We start from the raw sequence: 21,972 nt of genomic DNA on the forward strand, positions 1-21,972 counted from the left end.
TTAGTTTCATCGCTTGACCACTTCACTGTCACTCCCAACTCTATTATGAACAAGTTAAAAACACTGGCACCAATACAGATCCTTGGAGACACCCCTTCTCACATCCATCCATTGTGAGAACTGTTTCCTGTTCTTAACCAGTTACAGATCCATGAAATAATATGTCTCTTATCTAATAACTGCTAAGCTTACTCTGGTGTTTTTTTGTGTGTGGGACTGTACCAAAGGCTTTTTGAAAGTCTAAATACACACTCTGTACTAGATCACCCCATATAGTTATGGACCCTCTCTCTGAACTCTAAATGTTGATTAGACAGGAATTACTTTCACAGAAGCCATGCTTCAGCTTGTCTTCTTTCCTAGATGCTTCATAATTTCATCTTTAATAATGTTCTCCACCAGTTTTTCCAGAACAGATGTTAAGCTAACTGGCCAGCAGTTTCCCTGATCTCCTCTGCATCCCTCTCAGTGTGTTCTGATTTTAAACACCAACATTTGGTTGAAGTGGAGCCTGACACTTTTGTAGAGGACCAGTTTGTTCCCCCCCCCACCGCCCAAATTCCCCCATGCCTAACAAATTAAACTCCTCCTACTGACACCCATCATCTCATTGATGCATTGAGAGTCTTCAACGTTTCGTGTCTTATTGGCCTTGCATGTGGACCTGATAGCAGTTCTGAGAAAACGACTTTGAAGATTCTGGTTTTCAAGCCCCTACCTAACACCTGAAATGTTGCTTCCAGAACTGTGCGTCTACACTTCCACAGGTTATTGAACCACTGACACTTCCCCATCATTAACAACCAAGCTATCTAGATGATGTGTCACATTCTCAACTTTTGCGCCTGGCAGGCAACTCACCACGAAGTCCACAAACCCATTCCAAACCCTAATGATTGAATCACTCACTGCCAGGAAACTCCCACCCCCTGGAGGAGTTTCTTTGGCAATGGGGGGGGGAGGGAGGGAGGGAGGGAGGGAGAGAGAGAGAGAGAGGGGGGGAGGGGGAGGGAGAGAGGGGGAGAGAGAGAGAGAGAGAGAGAGAGAGAGAGAGAGAGAGAGAGAGAGAGAGAGACTGCCAGTTTGGGAAATAACTTTGAAATCCATAACATCATGCTGACAGCATTACCATCTGTTGTGTTGGTATGGGTAATTGAACGCATTTAGCCGTGCATCAGTACAATTATGGATACAATAAGATACAATACAATTTTATTACAGAATAAAAACAAATAGCATACATCAGGGATGGGGAACCTGTAGCCCTCCAGATGGTAATAGATGGGAATCAGCCCCAGCCATCATTGCCAGTGGTCGAGGGTGATGGGCTTGCAGTTCAACAACATCTGGATGGCCACAGGTTGCCTACCTCTTGCATACCTCTTGCATTTGAAAATACAAAATACAATACAACCATACCATTTACTGACCAGCCTCTTCTGATCACATCTGAAGAAATAATAATTCGGTAGCGATACAGCCTGGTGGTTTGGTAGGAGGGACATGCATCATATGAGAGATAAAAGGGTGTGGGGATGCAAAAAAAGCAAGCAAGAGCAACCATTTGTTCTTCTTCAGTCCCAGGGGAAACTCACACCCACACCCTTAATGTGAGATGGATAAAAACGGTCAAAGCGTTCATTCTGTGCCACTGTGACGTGGTTCTTCCAATCCCCGGGTAGCCCTGAAAGACCACAAGAGGGACTCGTAACCACAAAGATGTTCAGCCAGAATTATTTCAGCACTGGCTTCAGTTCCTGATTAACTTTATCCATTGGTCAATGGCACTTCACAGGTTAAAGACTCTCCACCCGCCCAGCCCCCTTTGCCTAATGGCCTTTATCTATGGACTCCACCATAAGCTATATTGTTACCTGTCAGCACAAGCGGATGTTTAATGTGCATCGAAACACTTCCTCTCTTCCGAGATGAGATGGGCATAGTCTCATTCTTCACTTTCTGGAAGGAGGGGTTTTCCGCCACAGAGTCAATTTGCTGGCTGTTCAGCTCCTTGCCAAGGAACTGGCAGATCTTCTCCACAGTCCCTCGAAGGTCCTGCAGAAGGGGAAAGCAAATGACTGTGAAACTGATGAAGAGGCACACAGAGGGCATTACTGCTAGTTTGTAGGGTGCATTTAACAATACTGATGCCATGGGTGTATTGACCTCTCAGCCACCATGGTGAGGAAGCCAGAGTAGAATGCTGTTCTCAAAAAATTGCCTTTCTTTTTGTCTCAGACTGCCTCTTGGCCTGCTCAGCACCGAAGGAGCATCTGAGACAGCAGCAGACCTTGGTTGTGTCCACATTAGGTCACTGAGTCCATGTGCAAATTTGTTTGCCTTCATCCAGTTTTGATTTTATGCCTCCAAAATCCGTCCTGTTGCTTCCTGTCTATATTAGTGGGTGATGCTTGATGGAATGTTTTCATGCTGTGTGTCTCCACACTCCTTCTCAATTAGTATATCCTTGTCCTTCACAAGTTCTGGAAAACTGAGGTCCATTATAGGCTATTTGTTTATTTGTGTACACACTTAAAAAAAAAATCGGGGGGGGGGATACAAGTTTTTTAAACTATCAGATTTGCACAAAATAATAAATTTGTGTGAGGTTCCAAATGTTGTGGGCATTGATGCAAGTATTTGTTTCCCTGTGCACAGACACCTAAAAGAAAAAGTCTTTTTTTGAAGTAAGAAGTTGAAGAAAATACAAGTAAAAGGAGATATTGAAATAAATACAAAATAGCTAATCTGATGGCATTCCTGGTCTGATGTGGGACAAAGGAAGGGCACTCTGCACATGATATAAAGCTCTTTTCCATTAAGTGACTTTCCTATTAGGTTTATTTACCACCCTGAGCCCGGTCTTGGCTGGGGAGGGTGGGGTATAAATAAATTATTATTATTATTATTATTATTATTATTATTATTATTATTATTATTAATCATGTAGAGAGGCAGAAAGGAATACTGCACATGTTTAAATGTATCTAGCAAACAGTACCAGAATTTACAAAAACGAAAATGGTGATAGCCTTTTCTAAACTTCTTTGAGGGGTTTTCTTTAAATCAAGTGCTATATAGATTTTATGAAATAGATAAGCAATAAACAAGGTGAGGTAACTATGGATGTGTGAATATAACAATGGGCTTATCTACACTTCTGCTTTTCTGCCACTTTCCCCCAGGAAAACCCGCTGTTTATAGCTGAATTGGAGCAAACATCAGTCAGGTTTTTCTCCAGATGGACGTTTGCTCAGACTTGGTGCTGCTAAAGAGCAGGTTTTCCAGAGGAAAGCAATGGGGCAAATACAAAACAGCTTGGACTCATGCCTAGAAAGTTTGAGTTACAAGCAGAAAACTGGCTGGACCCATGCTTCCTAGCTACAGGAGATGCTGAAGTGTGGACAACTCCAGGACGAGCGCTAAGGTTGGACCACACCTGTTTCAACTCTTCAACCGTGATGAAAAGGAAGTTTCCCCTTTTCTTCATCTGCAGCCAGCCTTTCACGTGGTCAAACCAGGAGCCATGGGACACTGGAAGAGGAAAACGGAGGCACCAGTAAGCATCAACAGTAGGGAGGTGTGTCAAGGAAGACTTGGGGAGAACAGACTAACCAAGAAGGTAGCAAGGAACATCTAATGCTTTTCTCAAACAAAAGCAGGATAGCAACAGGGAACTCCTGAATCCTATCCAGATTCTGCCAGTTAGTTACTAGACTACATAATGACACGGAGTTTGGGGTGAGACAGCAACTTTACCACTTCTCTTGGACCACACCTCCCATCAGCCCCAGGGTCAGGATGCTGTCAGTGGCTTCCAGCTGGTTGCCCAGGAAAGTATAGAGACAAGGGAAAGTTTCTTACTGACCTTTTTCATTTCAGTCTTTACAGAGAGAGGCTATAGAACCCAGCCTCTTGGATAATGGCATTGTCCCAAGTGAATCTCCACCCCCTCCATCCCTCCCACTTTCTCATTCATCACTTCTATGGGTCCTGCTAAGCGCCCTCTGTCTTTGAGCTCTTTGCTCTCCTACTTTCAAGGCTCGCCGGGTTCTGGGAGATGGTGGGTCTGGGGTGCTTTCTAATGGCAACGTGTCAGCCGGGTGTTGTCCCGGCTATCCCATGATTTTCAAGTTTTACCCCTCATCTTCCTCTGAGCAGCTACCTCCCTCAAACCCCTGTTGTAAATCTAGACTGTCTTCCTCTTCCTCCTCCCTGGAAGGGTCAGGATGCAGAGGCGGTCTCCACCATTCCTCCTCTGCCCAGTCCCTGACACCCAGCGAGTATAGCCTGTGGTCAGGGATGATGGCATTTGTAGTCCAGTAACAACTCCAGGGTCACATATTCCTTATAATATTGCCCCAAAACATGAAATTTGACACCCAACTATATCCCCGCCCCACACATTCAGGCCATTCACTACTTAAGGACGTTATTAATGCTAAAAGGAAATGAGTTTAACTACCATGACACCTCCCACCTTCCTTCTAATTTATCCCTGCTGGAATTACAGTTCTATGATAGGGCTCTAGCAGTGGTTAAACAGAGAGCCTTCGTGGTGCCATGGAGGGCCGTCTTTACGCAGGGGTGCAAGAGGTGTGAGGCACCCAGGCGCCAAATTCTGGGGGGTGCCAGGCGCCCGCTGCTGAAGCAGCCTAAGTTCTTAACTATCTACCTGTTATGAAATAATAAATAATTTTGATCAAGCTAGAAAAACAAAATACATATATACCTAGGTATTACCGCAATGTATACCTGCTGTTTCACTAAAGGACTTTTGACTTTGTGCGCTCATTTACTCAACGAGGGCGCTTGCCATTCTCAATGGTGCCATGCATGCGAAATTAACTAAATTTGGGGGTGCTGGGCGGATCTTTGCACCCCAGCCACGCATATGCTAAAGACGGCCCTGGGTAAGCTGATTTGGCTCTTTCCATACCGTTCCCATCTAAGAACTCCTCCAAGAACTCATCCAGACTTCCAGGATCCTTCCATTTTTTATAGCAGTAGTGGAACAATACCAGCACATCCTTGGGGTTACGTAGGGTGTAAATAACCTGGAAGAAAGGCAGCGGGCACATTTTAAGGGAGGAGCAGCAGGACAAGCTCTAACGTTGGGTAGAATGTGGCAGCCAAGTTGGGAGTCAGGAAATTAACTATTTATTATAGTTTTATTATGTGATACTTATTGTTTGTAAGCCGCTTTGAGATTCATTTGAATGAAAAGCGACATGGAAATAAATCAAATCAAATAGTCGTATTGTTACAAAGGTTGCATGCCACCCCAGTCTGCTGAGCAGTAGCAAGATCCCAGAGGGTTCCAGGTTCTCTAGTAGGGTTGCTTCAATTGGGAAATCGAGGCACAGCAGAGACGAGTGTCTTTAAGAAATATGGAAATGGAGCACAGCCTCCGTTGTGCCTCATTTCCAAAGAAAACACAACCCTGGTGAAGTGCCAAGACCCCTGAAATCCTGTGCACCACTTGGCAGAGACTGGGGTGGCCCATAATAATATGCATTCTTATGTTCATCTTTGTACAAATTACCTGGTGGGAGAACTGCATTGAGAATAACTGGGAGGTACAAATTTAGAAGGATCACTGTCAGTAGATTTGCCTTTCAATGCACACTGAATCAAATTTCTCTCCCACCCCTAATCCCAGATCATATCTGATTTTCCCCCAGAGCACATATATTTTAGAGTTTTGTATCTCTGAGGATTTAGGATTTTGAGATGTAGGTAGCTCTGAAAATTGCTTTAATCCTGAACTTAGCAACTATGTCTGGGGTTTAAAAAAATAACAGCAGGTGTTGGGTGATTTGCCTTGAGTCCTTAGAGGAGGGGCAGTTTTCATCAGGATCACAGCCAGGAAGGGAAAGGTTAAACATTGCCTTTCTGTATACTATGGTTCCAATGAAAAACACCCCCTCCCCCAAACAGCAACAACAAGCTATTAGCTATGCAATTACTATAATAGGAAGTTTGACCCTGAGAAAAGCTGGAAGCAAAATGAAGGGGAATTTTCCTGCTTAAATTTTCTTTGCAAACTTCCCTGAATTTATAGTCTCATAATTCACACTTTGCCTTTCACATTGCCCCTTCAATTTTAGGGACCTTTTGGGGGTGCGGGTGGGAAAAATTAAAAAAGAATTGAATTTCAAAAAGGGCTAACTTTTACAGGTCCTTAAAAAGTTTTCCTGAACCTTAAGTAGCTGTAAATAGTAGAAACCTGTGATATCTTGTCTCTTTGAGGTTTATTCAAGAGCAGGTGTCTGGTGCTCCCTTATGGGACAGAGGAAATGGGACTGGTGTGGGGTTTTTTTAAAAAAATCATTTTCTTGAATTCATTTCCCTGTGAAGATCCCCACCATTAAGGAAAGAGACATGAACATTGCCAGTGGAATGGATTGAAAAAGTCAGTCCCTGCCTCACCATACAGATATGGCTTCATACCTGCATGGCTTCCTACTTGCCAAATCATCACATCAGCTAGTCTGGCCCTCAGAAGCGAAAGCTGAAAACACAGTTTGAACTCTGACATTTTGCCTGATTTTGAAAGTGAGACGTTTCATTGCGACTTCCAGCTTCAGAGAGAACTTTGGGGGCAGCCTAGCAAACTGGGGCCGCAGCAGTCCTCTGCTGAGGTCATGGACTGAACATTGCCTATTCATAGGTAAAGGTAAAGGGACCCCTGACCATTAGGTCTAGTCATGACCGACTCTGGGGTTGCGGTGCTCATCTCGCTTTATTGGCTGAGGGAGCCGGCGTACAAGTTCCAGGTCATGTGGCCAGCATGACTAAGCCGCTTCTGGTGAACCAGAGCAGCACACGGAAATGCCGTTTACCTTCCCGCCGGAGCGGTACCTATTTATCTACTTGCACTTTGAGGTGCTTTCGAACTGCTAGGTTGGCAGCAGCAATGACCGAGCAATGGGAGCTCACTCCATCGTGGGGGTTCGAACCACCGACCTTCTGATCGGCAAGTTCTAGGCTCTGTGGTTTAACCCACAGCGCCATTCTAGAATTAAGATGGTGGTTAAAGAGTCTTTCCTATAGTGATCTCTAAGCTTGTAGTATTACTGCTACTACTACAAACAACCCTTGCGGAACCTTTCTGGAAATGGGCTGTGCCAAATACTGTATTGACAGTACGGAATTCCCAGTATCTTTACTGCACAGACATGATCAGGCTTTTGTGTGTGAATTGTTCCTCTCTTACCTTGGCCTTCGACTCGAGAAAGGTCTTAGGGAAAAGGTTTATTGGAAGGTGAGAAGCCAAGATTCTGGGTGGAGGATATTTCAAGGCAGTCTTCATGCCATCAAAAGTCTCGATCCAGGTTATTTTCTCACTGCAAACCCACGAGGGGTCCCATTCTTGCTGGATTGCTGACAAGATCTCTGCCATCCAATGGCCACCTAGGAGGGAGTATAGCAATCATAGGGCTACCTCTTCTCCCACAGCCCTTTTGGTTCTGCAATGCACACCTTACAACTACTTTGACAACCAAAGCAAACCTCCTGGCAAAATGAAATTATTAGTGGTGAGAGGATGTGACTGTTTTAAATGTTTTTGAATTGTCTGGTGTTTTCATGTGCATTATTAAAAAAAAATCTTATTATTTTAATATTATTGCTTTAACATTTTAGTGTTTGCTGCCCTGGGCTCCTATGGGAGGAAGAGCAGGATGGACATTTAATAAATAAACAAGATAAATGATTTGCCAATGCCAATTCAAATGACCATTCCCTGTTTATGTTCTGCAGCTCTCATTCCACACACTGTCTGACTTTCCTACCTGACTTGGGGTAAGAGACACTCAGTAGATCGTCATCCAAGAAGCGAAATTCTTTTTCCAGATAGGTGAGCGATTCTGCTGAGGACAGCGCTGTGGGGAATAAGATCCCCTTGTAGACGAAAAATGGTGATGACATTGAAAAACGCTATAGACATAAAAATAAATAGATCAGTAACCTGGACCCAAAAAGTTGTGAAACCTGTTACAAAGCATTTTAATTCTGATGGCCCTCAACCTTTCTGGACTGGAGGTATCGTAGAAACATTTCTGCATAAAGATGAGGAACGGGAAAGTTGGTAGATGGATCAATGGTCTGATATGGTATAAGGCAAGTTGCAATGTTTAATTAAACATTCAGCCCTTTATTCCGAGCCATGAATGGGAATCTTGCTAAAGGGCTAGCATGGTGTAGTGGTTAGTGTCATACTGGAACCTAGGATGCCAGGTTTCAAATCCCCACCCAGCCACTGGGTGACTTTGGGCCAGTCACTCACTCTCAGCCTAACCTACCTCACAAGGTTGTTGTGAGGATAAAAGAGGAGATCTATGTATGCCACCTTGAGCTCCCTGAAGAAATGTAATAAATGCAGATATAAAATACATATTTTTTTCTATGGGGCAACCATCAAATCCACCATTATAAGAAAGAGGATTTCTGAATCAGTCATCTTAAGGCACAAATAATCAACAATGGTTTTAATCTAGAATACAATGCTTGTTTCACATGTAGCCTTTTCCTTTTCTTAAATTAAAAACAACAACAAGGTATTGTGTATGACACACTCCTTAGAATTATTCCATCCTGAGTGTTCTTAAAACTGTCATCCAGGCTAATGGTGTTCATTTGAAATCCCAACTGTATCCCTGAGGAAGGTAGAAGTCTAAACATTTAGCTACATAGTCTTACATACTGTATGTCTCCCCCCCCCTCAAAATCTCTCTCTCTCTTATACACACACTTAAATATATATTGATACACTTATAGCAATTTAGAGATAGATATGTTATCATGCCTTAAGTGTCAGTTTGCATTTCTTAGTGCAGAAAGCATTGATCTGATATGCAGAGATCTTTCCTATTCTAATTAATTCAAGAGGGTTATGGAAGCTTCTCTGTGTGAAAGAAACAAGCAGAAGGTTCATGATGTTTGGCTTATTCCTTCAGAGAAGCTGAGTACAGCTGGCTTAAACTGGTTGTGTTATCTCTTCTGTCAAGGTCATGCTATAAAAGTAAGGCCAGAAGGAGCCTGGGTTTCACTTTCTCTTTCTATCTCTCTTCTGGTGTGGTGTTCTGTATATAGTGTTAAGGTTTTGTCTTATTAAAAGTTATTGTAAGTTTAAGTCTGCTGCAACTCGATTTCTTATGGACAGTACCAATCCTGGATGTATTGGATTTGTGACCATTATGCACATTTGCCTTCAGTAGCAGTAAAGCTCTGCTGGGTGAAATATTAATGGTGTATGGTCTATTTATTGGGAATCCTGCAACGTTTTTTAAGTTTTTTACTCTGCTAACTATAAGTTGGAGTTTGGCGCCGGATCAATAGGAGTAGAAGCTGGGTAGATTACTTCTGAAATCCCTTAGAATGGTGCTTTACAGATAGATAGATAGATAGATAGATAGATAGATAGATAGATAGATAGATAGATAGATAGATGATAGATAGATGATAGATAGAGATGATAGATAGATGATAGATAGATGATAGATAGATAGATAGATAGATAGATAGATAGATAGATAGATGATAGATAGATAGATAGACAGATGATAGATAGATAGATAGATAGATAGATGATAGATTAGATAGATAGATAGATAGATAGATAGATAGATAGATAGATAGATAGATAGATTTTAATGGGCAGCCTATGGCACCTACCAACAGAAGACCAGGCAAGTGAGCTGTCCACGTGATGAGGCAGGTGACTAGTTGGAGGCTTCTCTGCTGCTCCTTCTTCTACCTGTCTCATTCTGAGGAGGAGGAGCCAATTGGGTCCTTCCTCAAAGTGAGACATTCCAAGTGAGGTGGCCAGGAAACTGCCTGTGCTGCCCACCATGTTTTGCTGCACCTCAACACCATCATCATCATCAACAACAGTGTAATTCTACCCCACCTTTTTCCCTGATAGGGACTCAGGGTGGCTTACATGTAAAATACAAACAATTAAAAACAAAAGAGGGACAGAATATATATTTTATTTTAAAAAAACCAATCAAACCTTGTATATTATCTATTAAAGACATACGGATAATGGACAAGGTGGGTTTGGGCTTTCCAGATATCTTCTTTCCCCCAATTCCATGCCTCAGTGAACCAGTTGCAGTTTATCAATTAACCATGCAATGGTGATCAGTAAACAATTTTCAGTGTGGTTTAATAATCTATTGTTCTTCCCTAGAAACTCTGAGAATTGTAGATCTGGCAAGGGAATGGGGGTCTTCTAAGAACTCTCAGCACACTTAATAAACTACAGGTCCCAGGATTCTTTGGGGGAAGCCATGGCTGTTTAAAGTGCTAGCGTCATGTTTTAAATGTATGGCATGAATGTGGCCTGAGCTGGCATCCGGGTGTGTTGCAGGTTCTAATTCCTATGTTTGCCTCTCTGTCATGCTGTCTGTTGTTGATGGTAGTAAGCTGTTTCAGGCTGAGTTGTGAGCTTCTCTTTGTTAGATCAAAATAAATTCAGTTGTGTCACAGGGCTTCTTTGCAGAGTTGGAGCCTGTTCACAAGTCCCAAGGCACCCAGAGAAACCCATGAGGCATGCATCTCCTCTGGGCCAGATTGTATCTTAAGGCCCTCTTTAAGGCCAGAAATCAGAACAGCTTCTACCAGTAGTGACCAGTTAGAAGTGAGCAAAGGGTTCTAACTAGAAACCACTAGCAAGAAGACATGTTGACTCCAAGGAGAGGAGGTAGGCAACAAATGGTGACACCTCTTCCTTGATGCAAGAAGGAAAGGCAGGCAATGATGGAAGAATGAGAAGTACAGCTGCTGCAGCCTGAAGAATGAGGGTGGGGGCAAATGTGCCCTCCATCCCATTTGTGTGGGATGGAGGGCTCATAAACCTGTCTGGTAGAGTGAAAAGGTGTGGCAGTAGTGAAGTAAACAACTTAAACAAATTAAAATTACTCCTGTGACTTTCTGTAGTTTGCCCGATCTTACTGGAACACCCATGAAAAACATCTTGTTCCCATGGTAACTCAAGCAAACACAGCTGAGCAGATGAACTACAGGGAGCCAAAAGGGACATTTTAATAAATTCCAGTAGGTGCTGAGAGCCGAGAAGCTTAAAAAAACCCACACCCTTAAAAGGAGTCACACAACAAAACCATATAATTTCTATTCAGAAATCTGTTTATTTAGCAGGACACACTTCAACCATGAGAGGCATGAGGATCAAAAATAGCAGGAGGAATAATCTGACATTCTTCAATCCCATGGAAATGTAATGTGCAGACCCTGCATGTTCTCACGATAAACACGGTCAAAGTGTTCGTTCTGTGCCACAGTCAGGTGGTTCTTCCAGTCCCCACAGATACCTGGAACAACACAAGAGGGTGTGAAACCACTTGGTAACCACAAAAAAGATCCACTAAAATTACTTCAACTAAAATCAGGACCCCATTTCCTCTTGCTCAGGACTTGTCCTTCCACTGGATGAAGCAAGGCAGCTGCCTCAGGTGGCTTTTTTTAGGAATAGCAGGAATACCTCCTCCCTGGCTGTTCATCCTAGGCCCTCCCTCAACTGGTACCCCAGGAGTAGTCATGCTTCCATGTCGATGGCCTAGACTTACTTAGCTGCATTTTCCTAAAGCTTCACAAGTAAGAATGGGCAAATCTGTCAATTTTGGTTTCTCTCCTTTTCTCCTCCCCCCCCCCAAGCTTAAATTCAGTTGTCCACATTATAAAATCCGTTTGTAATTTAAAAAAAAAAAAATCCTTCATAAATCCACCAGCATTTTAATGCAAATTTATCCTAATTACACATTTTTCATGCAAGAAACAGGTTGTTGTTGCTTTTGTTGCAAATATGTATGTTATTGTCAGTATATGCATTTATATGCCTACATTATGCTAGCAGTGACATTTTGTACCGATTACTTGTCTGGAATACAGCACTGAAAAATCTGGAGTAGTGTGAATTTCAAAGAATGGTTGTGTTTCAGTACAAGAAAGTGTCAGTTAAGTAGTTACAGATAGGTAGCCGTGTTAGGGACACAGGTGGCGCTGTGGGTTAAAGCCTCAGTGCCTAGGACTTGCCGATCGAAAGGTCAGCGGTTCGAATCCCTGCTGCGGGGTGCGCTCCCGCTGCTCGGTCCCAGCGCCTGCCAACCTAGCAGTTCGAAAGCACCTCCGGGTGCAAGTAGATAAATAGGGACCGCTTACCAGCGGGAAGGTAAACGGCGTTTCCGTGTGTAGCTCTGGCTCGCCAGATGCAGCTTTGTCACACTGGCCATGTGACCTGGAAGTGTCTCCGGACAGCGCTGGCCCCTGGCCTCTTAAGTGAGATGGGCGCACAACCCCAGAGTCTGTCAAGACTGGCCCGTACGGGCAGGGGTACCTTTACCTTTACCTTTACCTTTAGCCGTGTTGGTCTGCCATAGTCAAAACAAAAAAAATTCCTTCAAGTAGCACCTTAAAGACCAATTAAGTTAGTTCTTGGTATGAGCTTTCGTGTGCATGCATGGTATCTGAAGAAGTGTGCATGCACACGAAAGCTCATACCAAGAACTAACTTAGTTGGTCTTTAAGGTGCTACTTGAAGGATTTTTTTTTGTTTCAGTTAAGTAGGTTCACTTAAGGTGAACTGAGTCAAATTCCCCCCCCCACCCTGACACCTCTTTTTTTCTTTCCTCCCCACCTCCCTCCCTCCCTCTCTCACACTCACATGCACACACAAAGGTTCTTCATAGCTTGCATGGCCATGGCCTTGGTCTGTCATGTAAATTGTTACCTTTCCTCATGAGCTTTGCTTTTGTGTGATCAAAATAGGTATCTGAAAATTGAGTATTATTGGACATCTTGTTGTCCTTCATCTTGTGGAAGGAGGCATTTTCCACCACAGAGTCGATGACAAATCCTCTTCACACTTCCTCGTAGGTCCTGCCGAAGGAAAAAGCAAATGAGTGAATCCTCACATTGACACTGCCACAGGGAGATCTATTCCACCTGGCCTTTGGTTTGGACTCAGTCTGACCATTATGTTTCCCTCCCCTTATGGTTTTGATGAGGCTGCATTTTAAATTGCATTTTAACCTGTATTTTAAATTGTCCCCCCCCATTATGTTTTTACTGTGATTTTACTGTTGTTAACCAGGCTCTGGCCGGGGAGGGTGGGGTATAAATAAAATTTATTATTATTATTATTATTATTATTATTATTATTATTATTAGGAAGAAAACAAAGGCAATTGTGTCCGTTTGCGGGGAGCACTTGGCAAAAATCATGCAAATGTTTGTCAACGGGTACCTCAAAGTCAGCACAGGAGTCAGCGCTGAATTAGAAGACATTGAATTAAATACAGAATAGCATATTGTAGGGGAAGAAGTGATCTCTCCAGATACTTGTCAGTTTTAGCACTGCTCCACAGTTAAAATCCTGGTCTTTTTGTCAAAGAGGGGAGAGCCTTCTGGACCTGACTGCCCATTCTTACCACTTTAAATGTTTGTCTTATTAATGAAATGAAATTTAAAATTCCTTTACTTCTGCACTTATAACTAACCTGTCCCTCCCTGACGTGAAACGAGATAGGATGGCAACTTTATACTGAACTGTGAAATCAAGGTAACAAGAATGGCTGCAATCCTAACCCCACACTTGTACTTCTCTAAATCAGAGTCACCTTACCAATTGTACAATACTTTTTTAAGAACAAAAAAAATGTCAAAATGATATGTCACATGACACAAAGTTGGAGACATAACCTGGGGGCATAAATATACCTGCTGTAGTTCTTCGTAGGTGATGAAGAAGAAGTTGGATCTGTCCTTCATCTCCATCCAGTTTTTCACATGCTCAAACCAGGAACCAAAAGACACTTGAAGAGCAAGGTGGAATGTAAAGAGTTTTGAAGGGGAAAGGAAAGACATAGAGGATGCACCAGCCAGGAACCTAGAAAAGACCTTTATTCTTCACCTGATCAACAAGAACAGTAGCAGGGAACTTCCAATGCCACCCAGATACAACAAGTCCCAATACCAGTTAGTGGCTGAGCTGTTTGATGATTCTATTTACACTGGCAAGATATGTAATATCATCTACAACACTGGAGTTGGGGATTCACAATATCCTCTCCCTACATTTTGCAGCCATTCCAATTCCCCTTTTAATGACATTCATTACTTTTTAAAAGAAAACGAGGTGAGTACTGCGAGTACATCCTACCCCCTCCCCACCTATCTCACTAGGAATTGTACTTCTCTGATACAACGAAAGGAAATGAGAGGAAAGGGCAGGAAAGAGCCTTGATAACATAGTGAACAGTGAGGTAGAACAAATGAGACAGGCTGATTTCCCTCTTTCCCTACCACTCCCACTCAGGAACTCCTCCATGTACTCTTCCAAAGTTCCAGGGTCCTCCACTATTTTTAAGCCCTTGCTGAAATGATAGTATGAGATCATCACATCTTTGGGATTACGCACGGTATAGATAACCTGGAAGAGAGGGAGGGGACATGTTTAGGGAAGGCAAGAGAAGCAGCCCTAACTAGAGACAGACTGAGGCAGCTTAGTTGGGTCTCGTGAAAATGAAGCAAAGTCTTTGTAGTTTAATTTACTATTGTTTTATTTGTTTCTTTCTTTGTTTACTAAATTTGTAAAACATCCTTATGCCCCCAGAAGCTAGTAGGAATTAGTGTTTGGTGATGTGTGTTTTCTGCCACACCTCAGGCAGCAAATTGTCTTCCTCCATCCATGATTTGGGCATGGGTTATCTCCCCACCCTTTTTGGGTCAGATACTTGTCTTGACTAGGGCCATAGGTGGAGTGTTTGAAACACTGAGCAAGTCATTCTGCCTAACAGAGCCAAAAGAAGGTTTGATGTGTCAATTTCTACTCTCTTACCTTGGCCTTGGAGTGCAGGAAGGACTTGGGGAAAATGTGGAATGGCAGGTGAGATGTCAGGAGCCTGGGTGCAGGATATTTCAAGGCAAGCTGTAGGCCCGGAATACTGTCAATCCAAGCTATCCGTTCCCACGCTGGTAAACTCTGAACCCAGGAGGGGTCCCCATCATGCCAGATTAAGCCCAGGATCTCCTGCATCCAATGGGTACCTAGAGGAATATTAGGTAGTCTTCTCAACCCCTCTTGATTCTGCAATAAACACATTTCCTTTATCTTGTTCCCTCTCCCCTTCCATGGCTCTATAGAACCAGTATGCCCCATGCATAATCAATTGAAAGGATCAGAAAAAATTGGAATGATTTTTTGTGAACAGCAAGTTACTCAGCACCCTCCTACGCAGGCAAGATTCCAAAAATTCATGTCTAGTTTAACATGGTGAACCAAACTGAATGAACTATTTTGATGAGGGTGTAGCCAGTGAGGATATTAGCAGTGTGACTAATCTATAGCAGACATACTACTTAGCTTTCTATATACAGTCAGCATTCATGGATGACTTGTTGCTCACACCTGCAGGAGGCACATCTCTAGAATCTTCCTGTTAAAATATAGCAGAACAGCTTTATACTTGGCCAAACATGTGATCCAGCTATTCCAGTATTGAAGAACAGATATTCCGCAAGAGGGCATAATTAAGCCTCAGATTCTTTAGGTGGCCCTCAATTTAAAGGAGAATACCACCTGATTTTGCTGCATTCAGCGATAAGAACATTGTCTGCTTAATCAGGAATCCAAAACAGCTTTATACTGAGGGGGGCGGGGAGGGATGAGGGGAGAGAAAATGGGAAATGAAATTATTGATTAAAGTTAGCTGTAGAAGTTTTGGATGGACTATCTGAAATTCTTGGACCTGTTTTCCTTAAGCATCTTTCTCTTAAGCAAGAGTGTATCTTCCTGATCTTTTTATAGGTCAGCTATACCGTAATAGAGTCCCCATTTCCAGGGGCTGTGTATCTAGAAAAACAAAAATCTGTGATGCAAGCCACCCGCTTAGCTGTCCAGTGTTTTGAATCACTAGTTTAAGATGCATTTGTCAGTTGCATGGCGCTCCTGGTAGAGTGGAATGTTACACACTTTAGACATGACAGAACCATAATAATTGGTTTTAAATGAAACTTTAATTTCTTGATCCGACTTGTCAAAAAAGAAAAAGAAAAAGGTGTGTCTTAACATACAAAGACTGTAGGAGATATGAAGCATCAAAAATGGATGCAGGGAGAGATTAGCTATTTTATTGTTTAATGTTTCTGAAATAGGACATCATCATCTTTGAAACACCGTTTACTCCAAGTTTAAAATTACCTAAGTACACCACTAACCTGACTTGGGGTAAGTGACACTCACTAAATCATCATCCAACATTTGGAATTCATTTTCAACATAGCGGAGCGTTTCCTCTGAATAGTAGTCCACTACAGGCAAACTGATTCCCTTGTATGTGAAAGAAGTCATTGATGACACTGAAAAACTGTAAAGATGTTATCATCACCATCATTAATTAAATTTGTATACAGCCAAAGATAACAGTGTGGTTCGCCACACAAAAATACAAAATACACAATAAAGCAAAAACAAAGCAGTAACCCCCTCTCACAAACACATTATTATTATTCATTAGAACATATTTATCAAGATATATGAGAGAGTGAATTTTGATGCCACATCCTTTGGGACCTTCAGGTAGGACCCCCTCACCTTTCGCATTGGGCAGCGTTGTGGCTGGGCATCTGGGACCTTGCAATGACCCGGCTCGTGGGCATAGGATTGAGACCCCCTTCTGCACCTGCCCCAGGTGCATCACACCTGCTCGGCCAGTCTATGCCGGTGGGGGAGGTGACCACAGGTGTTTTAAACTGCTTCGCGGCCGGGGGCTTCCTTCTCTCGCCTCCTCGCCAGGTCTCCCAACCCACCCACCCTCTTTTCAAACTTTGGTATGCATGACCTTGCTATGGACAAATGTCAGCCACCTTATTGTTGGGACCGGGTAGGAATATTTCCACTTGCAATTGCTTGTAAATACACATGTAACTGCTTGTGGACTAACTCTCACACTATGGCCAGGGAATCAGAGTTTAAATGGCTATTTCCCCAAAGCCACAAACACAGCAAAAATATGCATTAACTTATGGTCCTGTTACATTCCAAGAGCCTGAGAATTTGCATCAGGACTCCCCCCAAAGAATAAGTGTATATTCTCCCCCCCAAAGAATAAGAGGGCTTTTATGAACCAAAGAGGTATACATTTGGTTCTATGGGACTTGGAGGTTCTGAGTAACAATAAACAAACCTTTGAAACAACCCCCCTCCTTTTATGTTCCCACCTTAGAATTCAGCCTGTACCATACTTACAACCACTGGCTGCTTCTGATCTTTCCTTCTTCTGGGTTCTTCCTTTCCCTTGCTCTGCCAGCAGTATGCCATGCGAGATGAACTTGCTGCTCAGGATGCTGTTTGATACTCAGTTCCTGATTCACAACTTTTCATTCTGCTCTGTGAAACATTCCCAGATAAGCTTACGTAGTAGCAAAGCAAACATGGGGGGGGGGGACCAGGCCTTTGGCCGATTGAACATTATATGGCCTTTTAAATGTGTTTGTAGCAGGGGAGGTATTGGTTTGTTTTTGCTTTATGATGTGTTTATAGCCCTAAAGGATCCTCCAACCCAGCTTAGAATTCAGCCTGTACCAAACTTACACCTACTGGCTGCTTCTGATCTTTCCTTCTTCTGGTCTTTTCCTTTCCCTTGTTCTGCCAGCAGTATGGCAAGGTGAGGCGAAGAACGTTCACAATGCCCTTTGATGCTCAGTTAATGATTTACAGCATTTTATTCTTCTCTGTGGCTGAAAACATCCCAGAGGAAGCTTAGGTTGGAACAAAGCCGACAGACCCTATCTAAAAGACACAACTCCAAAGGAAAAGGGAATGGACAGGGAGGAGGAAGAAACAAAACTCAAGTGCCAGTTCAAGAGCAAAATGAGGCACTGGAGTGTCCCATCTCTCCCTCTGCCGCAGCCAATTATAGAATTTATTTGATTTAGCATTTAATTTTAAATCCGTGCATGTTCCAATCTGGAAATCAGACAGAGGGGAATCAGGCAATCGTTCTTTAAGGAAAGAAAAGGGAGCCTAACAGAAGGAAACAGGAATTGTCTTCCTAGGTATACAGGGAGTTTTCTTGAGGACTTTGCCATCTCACACAGGAAACCTCTACAGAAAGCCCAGAAGAACAAACTAGGACTGACAATTACAAAGAACACCCCCGCCGCCACCTAAAGGTGGTTTTCATACATTGCATCATGACACGTAATCTGAGAGGTTGTTTGCGGACAAAGCAGCCTTGGCAGCACATTCAGGGAAGCTCCACAGAAACTCATCAACCATTTTGTCCAAGCCTTGTCATCAGCCTGATGGAGACCAACACCTTGGGTCGGGATGTCACCAGCACTCCATGCATCTGCATTGGTGGCTACACGCTTGAGGCGGTAGACCATTTTGTCCACCTAGGTTTCCCCATAACCAGAAATATCTCCATTGTTACTGAGCCAGACAAGCCTAACGGCAGCTCTGGCAACGGCTCACCTCTCCAAAAGGGTTTGGGAGAGAGAATGTGGGGCTAACCTCCAATACCAAGATGAAGATCAGGAGGATTTTGAGTACCAAATGGCAGGACAGAATTCCAAACAAAGATGTGCTCTCCCAAGCCCACATTCCCATTGTATTTGCACTTTCTCTCTCAGCAATGTCTACACTGGCTTGGTCGTGAGTCCCACAGAAGGGAAGATGACAGGATCTCTAGAGAGAAAGAAAGTTATCTAATGCTGTCTCTTCTCCAGTGTTCGAGGAACTGCAGCCATTACAGTCAAGCCATTCGTGCATAAAACAAAATGGAGAATGCATTAAGATACCTCCCATGTGACCAGAGTTAACCGAACGCATGAGAGTTACTGGGAAACATTCCAGAATTAAACACGTAGCAATGCATTTAAGCATTTCCAATTTCAGTCAGGTAAAATCACTGTATTTGACACTGCTCCCCTGTACACCTGCTCCTCTCTGGCCTCCTTTATCCCACCCAGCCACTGCCTTCAGCATGCCAGGGCATCCTCAGGCTGCCTCCAGTCACCTCAGGCAGTGATGGAGGAGGAAGCAGCTCTTTTGGGAAGAGCTAATGGGAAAAGCAGCTGGCTGGGAAAGGGGGCTGTAAACTGAAGAGGCTTCTTTTGAAGCTGTTTTTACTGAGTTCCTTTTTTACTTTGCAAAGGCCTTTTCTTCTAAAAAGCTATCTATTGTTATGTGTGAGATTTGTTGGCTTAATGTAATTATGCAAAGGATTTAGAAAGTAAGAAATGTTAGATTCTTATGTTAGATTCTTATTTCATTGATGGTGTGTGAGAATGTGAACCCAAGATCTCTGTTTAGATAGAATTTAATACCATGAGCCATTTGTTTTAGCCATTTGTTTTGGAATGCAGTGGCAACAGGGGCAAAAGGTGATCTGGTAATTAAGGTGCCTTGTTGAGGCAAATGTAAGATATATGGCTACTTGTCTGCCATTTATGGATAGAAGGAAATATAGCTCTTTGTCTCCCATAAAAGGTAATAGGAAATGGGTGTATCTTTTAAGATTGGTTCTAGCAAACAGCCAATAGGAATTTCAACCAGGCTGATTGGACAGAGGCAGCCAAAGGAGGAGCAAGGGGGCTGGGCTGAGGAAATATAAGTGCTGACCATCAGGGCTGGAGGGGGTAGAGCATTGGTAACCATATACCAGTGTGCCTATCATTTATTTGTCTGACAAATAAATTATTATTTTAATTTCTCTATTGCTGCGTTGAATATTTCATTCCAGCTAAGCGTTAACCACAAGCAGGGTGCTACAACCATAGATAGCATCTAACTAAGAGATGTTAATGTGTCCACTGTAACTCCCTACCCACCCCTCAAAAAAAAGAAAACAGCCCAATGAATTTAGTGAACGCTGATTGGAAATGGTTGTAGCAGAAAGCTTTCCTCGGTTGTTGTTCTTATTAAACATTTTATAGCTGGGGGAGGCCGGCTGCGTATTAATCTGTGTGGCTACAGAGGAGCATGTTACTGTTTTTACTTCATTTTTCTACTACACACACAAAAATGTTCTTATTCCAATCAAATGTGTTTAGCATCAGGACAGCGGAAGCAAATTCTGTTTAATTACTGTAGTCAAGTTGGTGCTATGCTTTAAGTGAGTCTAAAATATGAACCTGCGCATGCTGAGGGGATTCCTCTTTTTTTAATAAAAATTTAAAAAATGTGGATTTTCTTAATTTTGAAAAGTGTTATTTTATTTTATTTTATTTTTATTTTAAAGTGTTTTGGTGTTTATTTCAGAGTTAGCAATGTTTTGGTGTTTTTCTGTTTAGGTTTTGCTGTAAAATATCCAGAATGTAGAAACAGCTGTAAAACATGAAAGAGCAGGTGGGAACTTTATAAGTAAACCCCAAATCATTACAGTCATACCTTGGGTTGCGAACGTGATCCGTGAGGGAGGCACATTCGCAACCTGCAGCGTTCGTAGCCTGAAGCGCCACGTCTGCACATGCACATGACGGGATATGGCACTTCTGCGCATGCACATGATGTCATTTTGCACTTCTGCGCATGCGCGCGCACCAAAACCCGGAAGGTGCCCGTTCCGGTACTTCCAGGTTCGGTGCAGTCTGCAATCCGAAAACGTGCAACCCACAGTGTTCGTAACCCGAGGTATGACTGTATTGCTTTCAGTTTGCAGTTAATGGAACTGTGGTGCCACCCACACCCGCCATGCAGTTGCCAGAGCCTACTATGCAAAATGTCTTGCCACCTATCAGGACTAGATGGCAGGAATCTCACTCCCACCTAGCTGCAGAGGCATTGTGACTCCTCAGCATGGCTATACCTGAAGTTCCTTCGCCTTCAACCCTTTCTGTGCTGGGAAAGAGAAGCAGAGCGGGGTGTTGGGGGAATGGTGTGGGAGAAGGAAAGCAAGGCCAGGAGCTGTGGAGAGGTAAAGTGATGAAAGGTGTAGTTCTGGCAGTCTCTCATTGCACCTCAGCTAGAGGAGCAGACACAGATACCATATTTTTCCGTGTATTAGATGAGTTGTTTTTTTTACCGTAAAACATAGTTCAAAATCTGGGGTCATCTTATACATAGGTAGTGCAGAGGGGGGACATGGGATTGGTTGCTGGCAGTAGCTGGAGATTGTCGGTGGCTATTGGTCATGTTATTTTTGGCTGTGGAAGGGCTGGTTTGATTTGGTGTTGCTGTATTTGTGCAGGTGATTTGCTGATTCTGCCAGCAAGGGAACAGCTGATAGGCGGCTTGTTAGACACATGCAGCTGGCAGCATTGGTCCGGCGGTTCAGCAATTTTCGTTAACAATTTCCCCTTAAAAAACCTCAACCACTCTGCTCCCCCGTCCAGGTAGCTACCATTTTAGAGCCAAACTCTGGGGATAGCTGGGGAGCAGGAGGAAGGGGAGAGTTCAGGAGGTGGCGATGGGCCATCAATAGATGCTCAAGTGGTGTCACCAGTCCGGGTGGTGACACCTAGCCAAGGAACTCAGTTATGAGTGCACATCATATCAGGCTTTCATCTCTCAATCAGATCATGGGCACAAGTTGTAGCACAATTAACTCAAATCACCTCCACTTCCCATTAGGAAATAGGCCCAAATTGCATCCTCTCGCTCACTGCCACTATGCATCAACTGAAGGAAAATCGCTTTAAACAAAGAAGAGAATGCAGCACCATAGTCACACCTGCCCAAAGCAAGGCGCACACACACCCCATCCACACACATGCATAACTGCTTCTGGGCCTACTCTCATAGGATGAGTTGGGACTATTTACCTGAAGTGCAAAATAATCTTTGATCTTCCCTACTTCTGCCAATAGGAGGCCAGGTGAGGTGAACTTTCCCCTCAATTTGGAACCTTTGATACTCATTTATTGATTTAAAGCATTTCACACGCTCAGCAGTTGAAAACATTTCCCGAACAGCTATACATGACAGCAGTAAAGCAAAGCAAA

At 43.2% G+C, this 21,972-nt stretch overlaps 1 protein-coding gene and 2 pseudogenes across 3 annotated transcripts in view; all 3 read right to left on the reverse strand.

Annotated features, from left to right (window-relative positions):
- Positions 1–1,564, reverse strand: part of LOC309375210 (alpha-tectorin-like) — a gene marked incomplete at its 5' end in the record, with an annotated part of 20,488 nt that extends 18,924 nt beyond the window's left edge. Inside the window, one exon of the mRNA XM_081920791.1 lies at positions 1,420–1,564. Coding sequence (XP_081776917.1) covers positions 1,420–1,564 — 145 coding nt within the window. The remainder of the gene's footprint in view (positions 1–1,419) is intronic.
- LOC309375227 (sulfotransferase 2A1-like) lies at positions 1,118–9,871 on the reverse strand (annotated as a pseudogene). Its single transcript, XR_014173508.1, has 7 exons — positions 9,679–9,871; positions 7,797–7,941; positions 7,220–7,416; positions 4,940–5,057; positions 3,440–3,534; positions 1,875–2,055; positions 1,118–1,684 (listed from the first exon to the last, which is right to left on the reverse strand). The product of XR_014173508.1 is annotated as a sulfotransferase 2A1-like (transcript).
- A 1,265-nt stretch (positions 9,872–11,136) lies between these two features.
- LOC309375259 (sulfotransferase 2B1-like) lies at positions 11,137–17,438 on the reverse strand (annotated as a pseudogene). The gene is made up of 7 exons (XR_014173509.1): positions 17,273–17,438; positions 16,243–16,391; positions 14,864–15,072; positions 14,329–14,455; positions 13,744–13,838; positions 12,755–12,903; positions 11,137–11,339 (listed from the first exon to the last, which is right to left on the reverse strand). The product of XR_014173509.1 is annotated as a sulfotransferase 2B1-like (transcript).
- Between the last annotated feature and the right edge of the window lie 4,534 nt (positions 17,439–21,972).

The sequence above is a fragment of the Podarcis melisellensis genome, assembly GCF_964234715.1.
Source record: "Podarcis melisellensis genome assembly, chromosome: 8".
Taxonomy (NCBI): Eukaryota; Metazoa; Chordata; class Lepidosauria; order Squamata; family Lacertidae; genus Podarcis; species Podarcis melisellensis.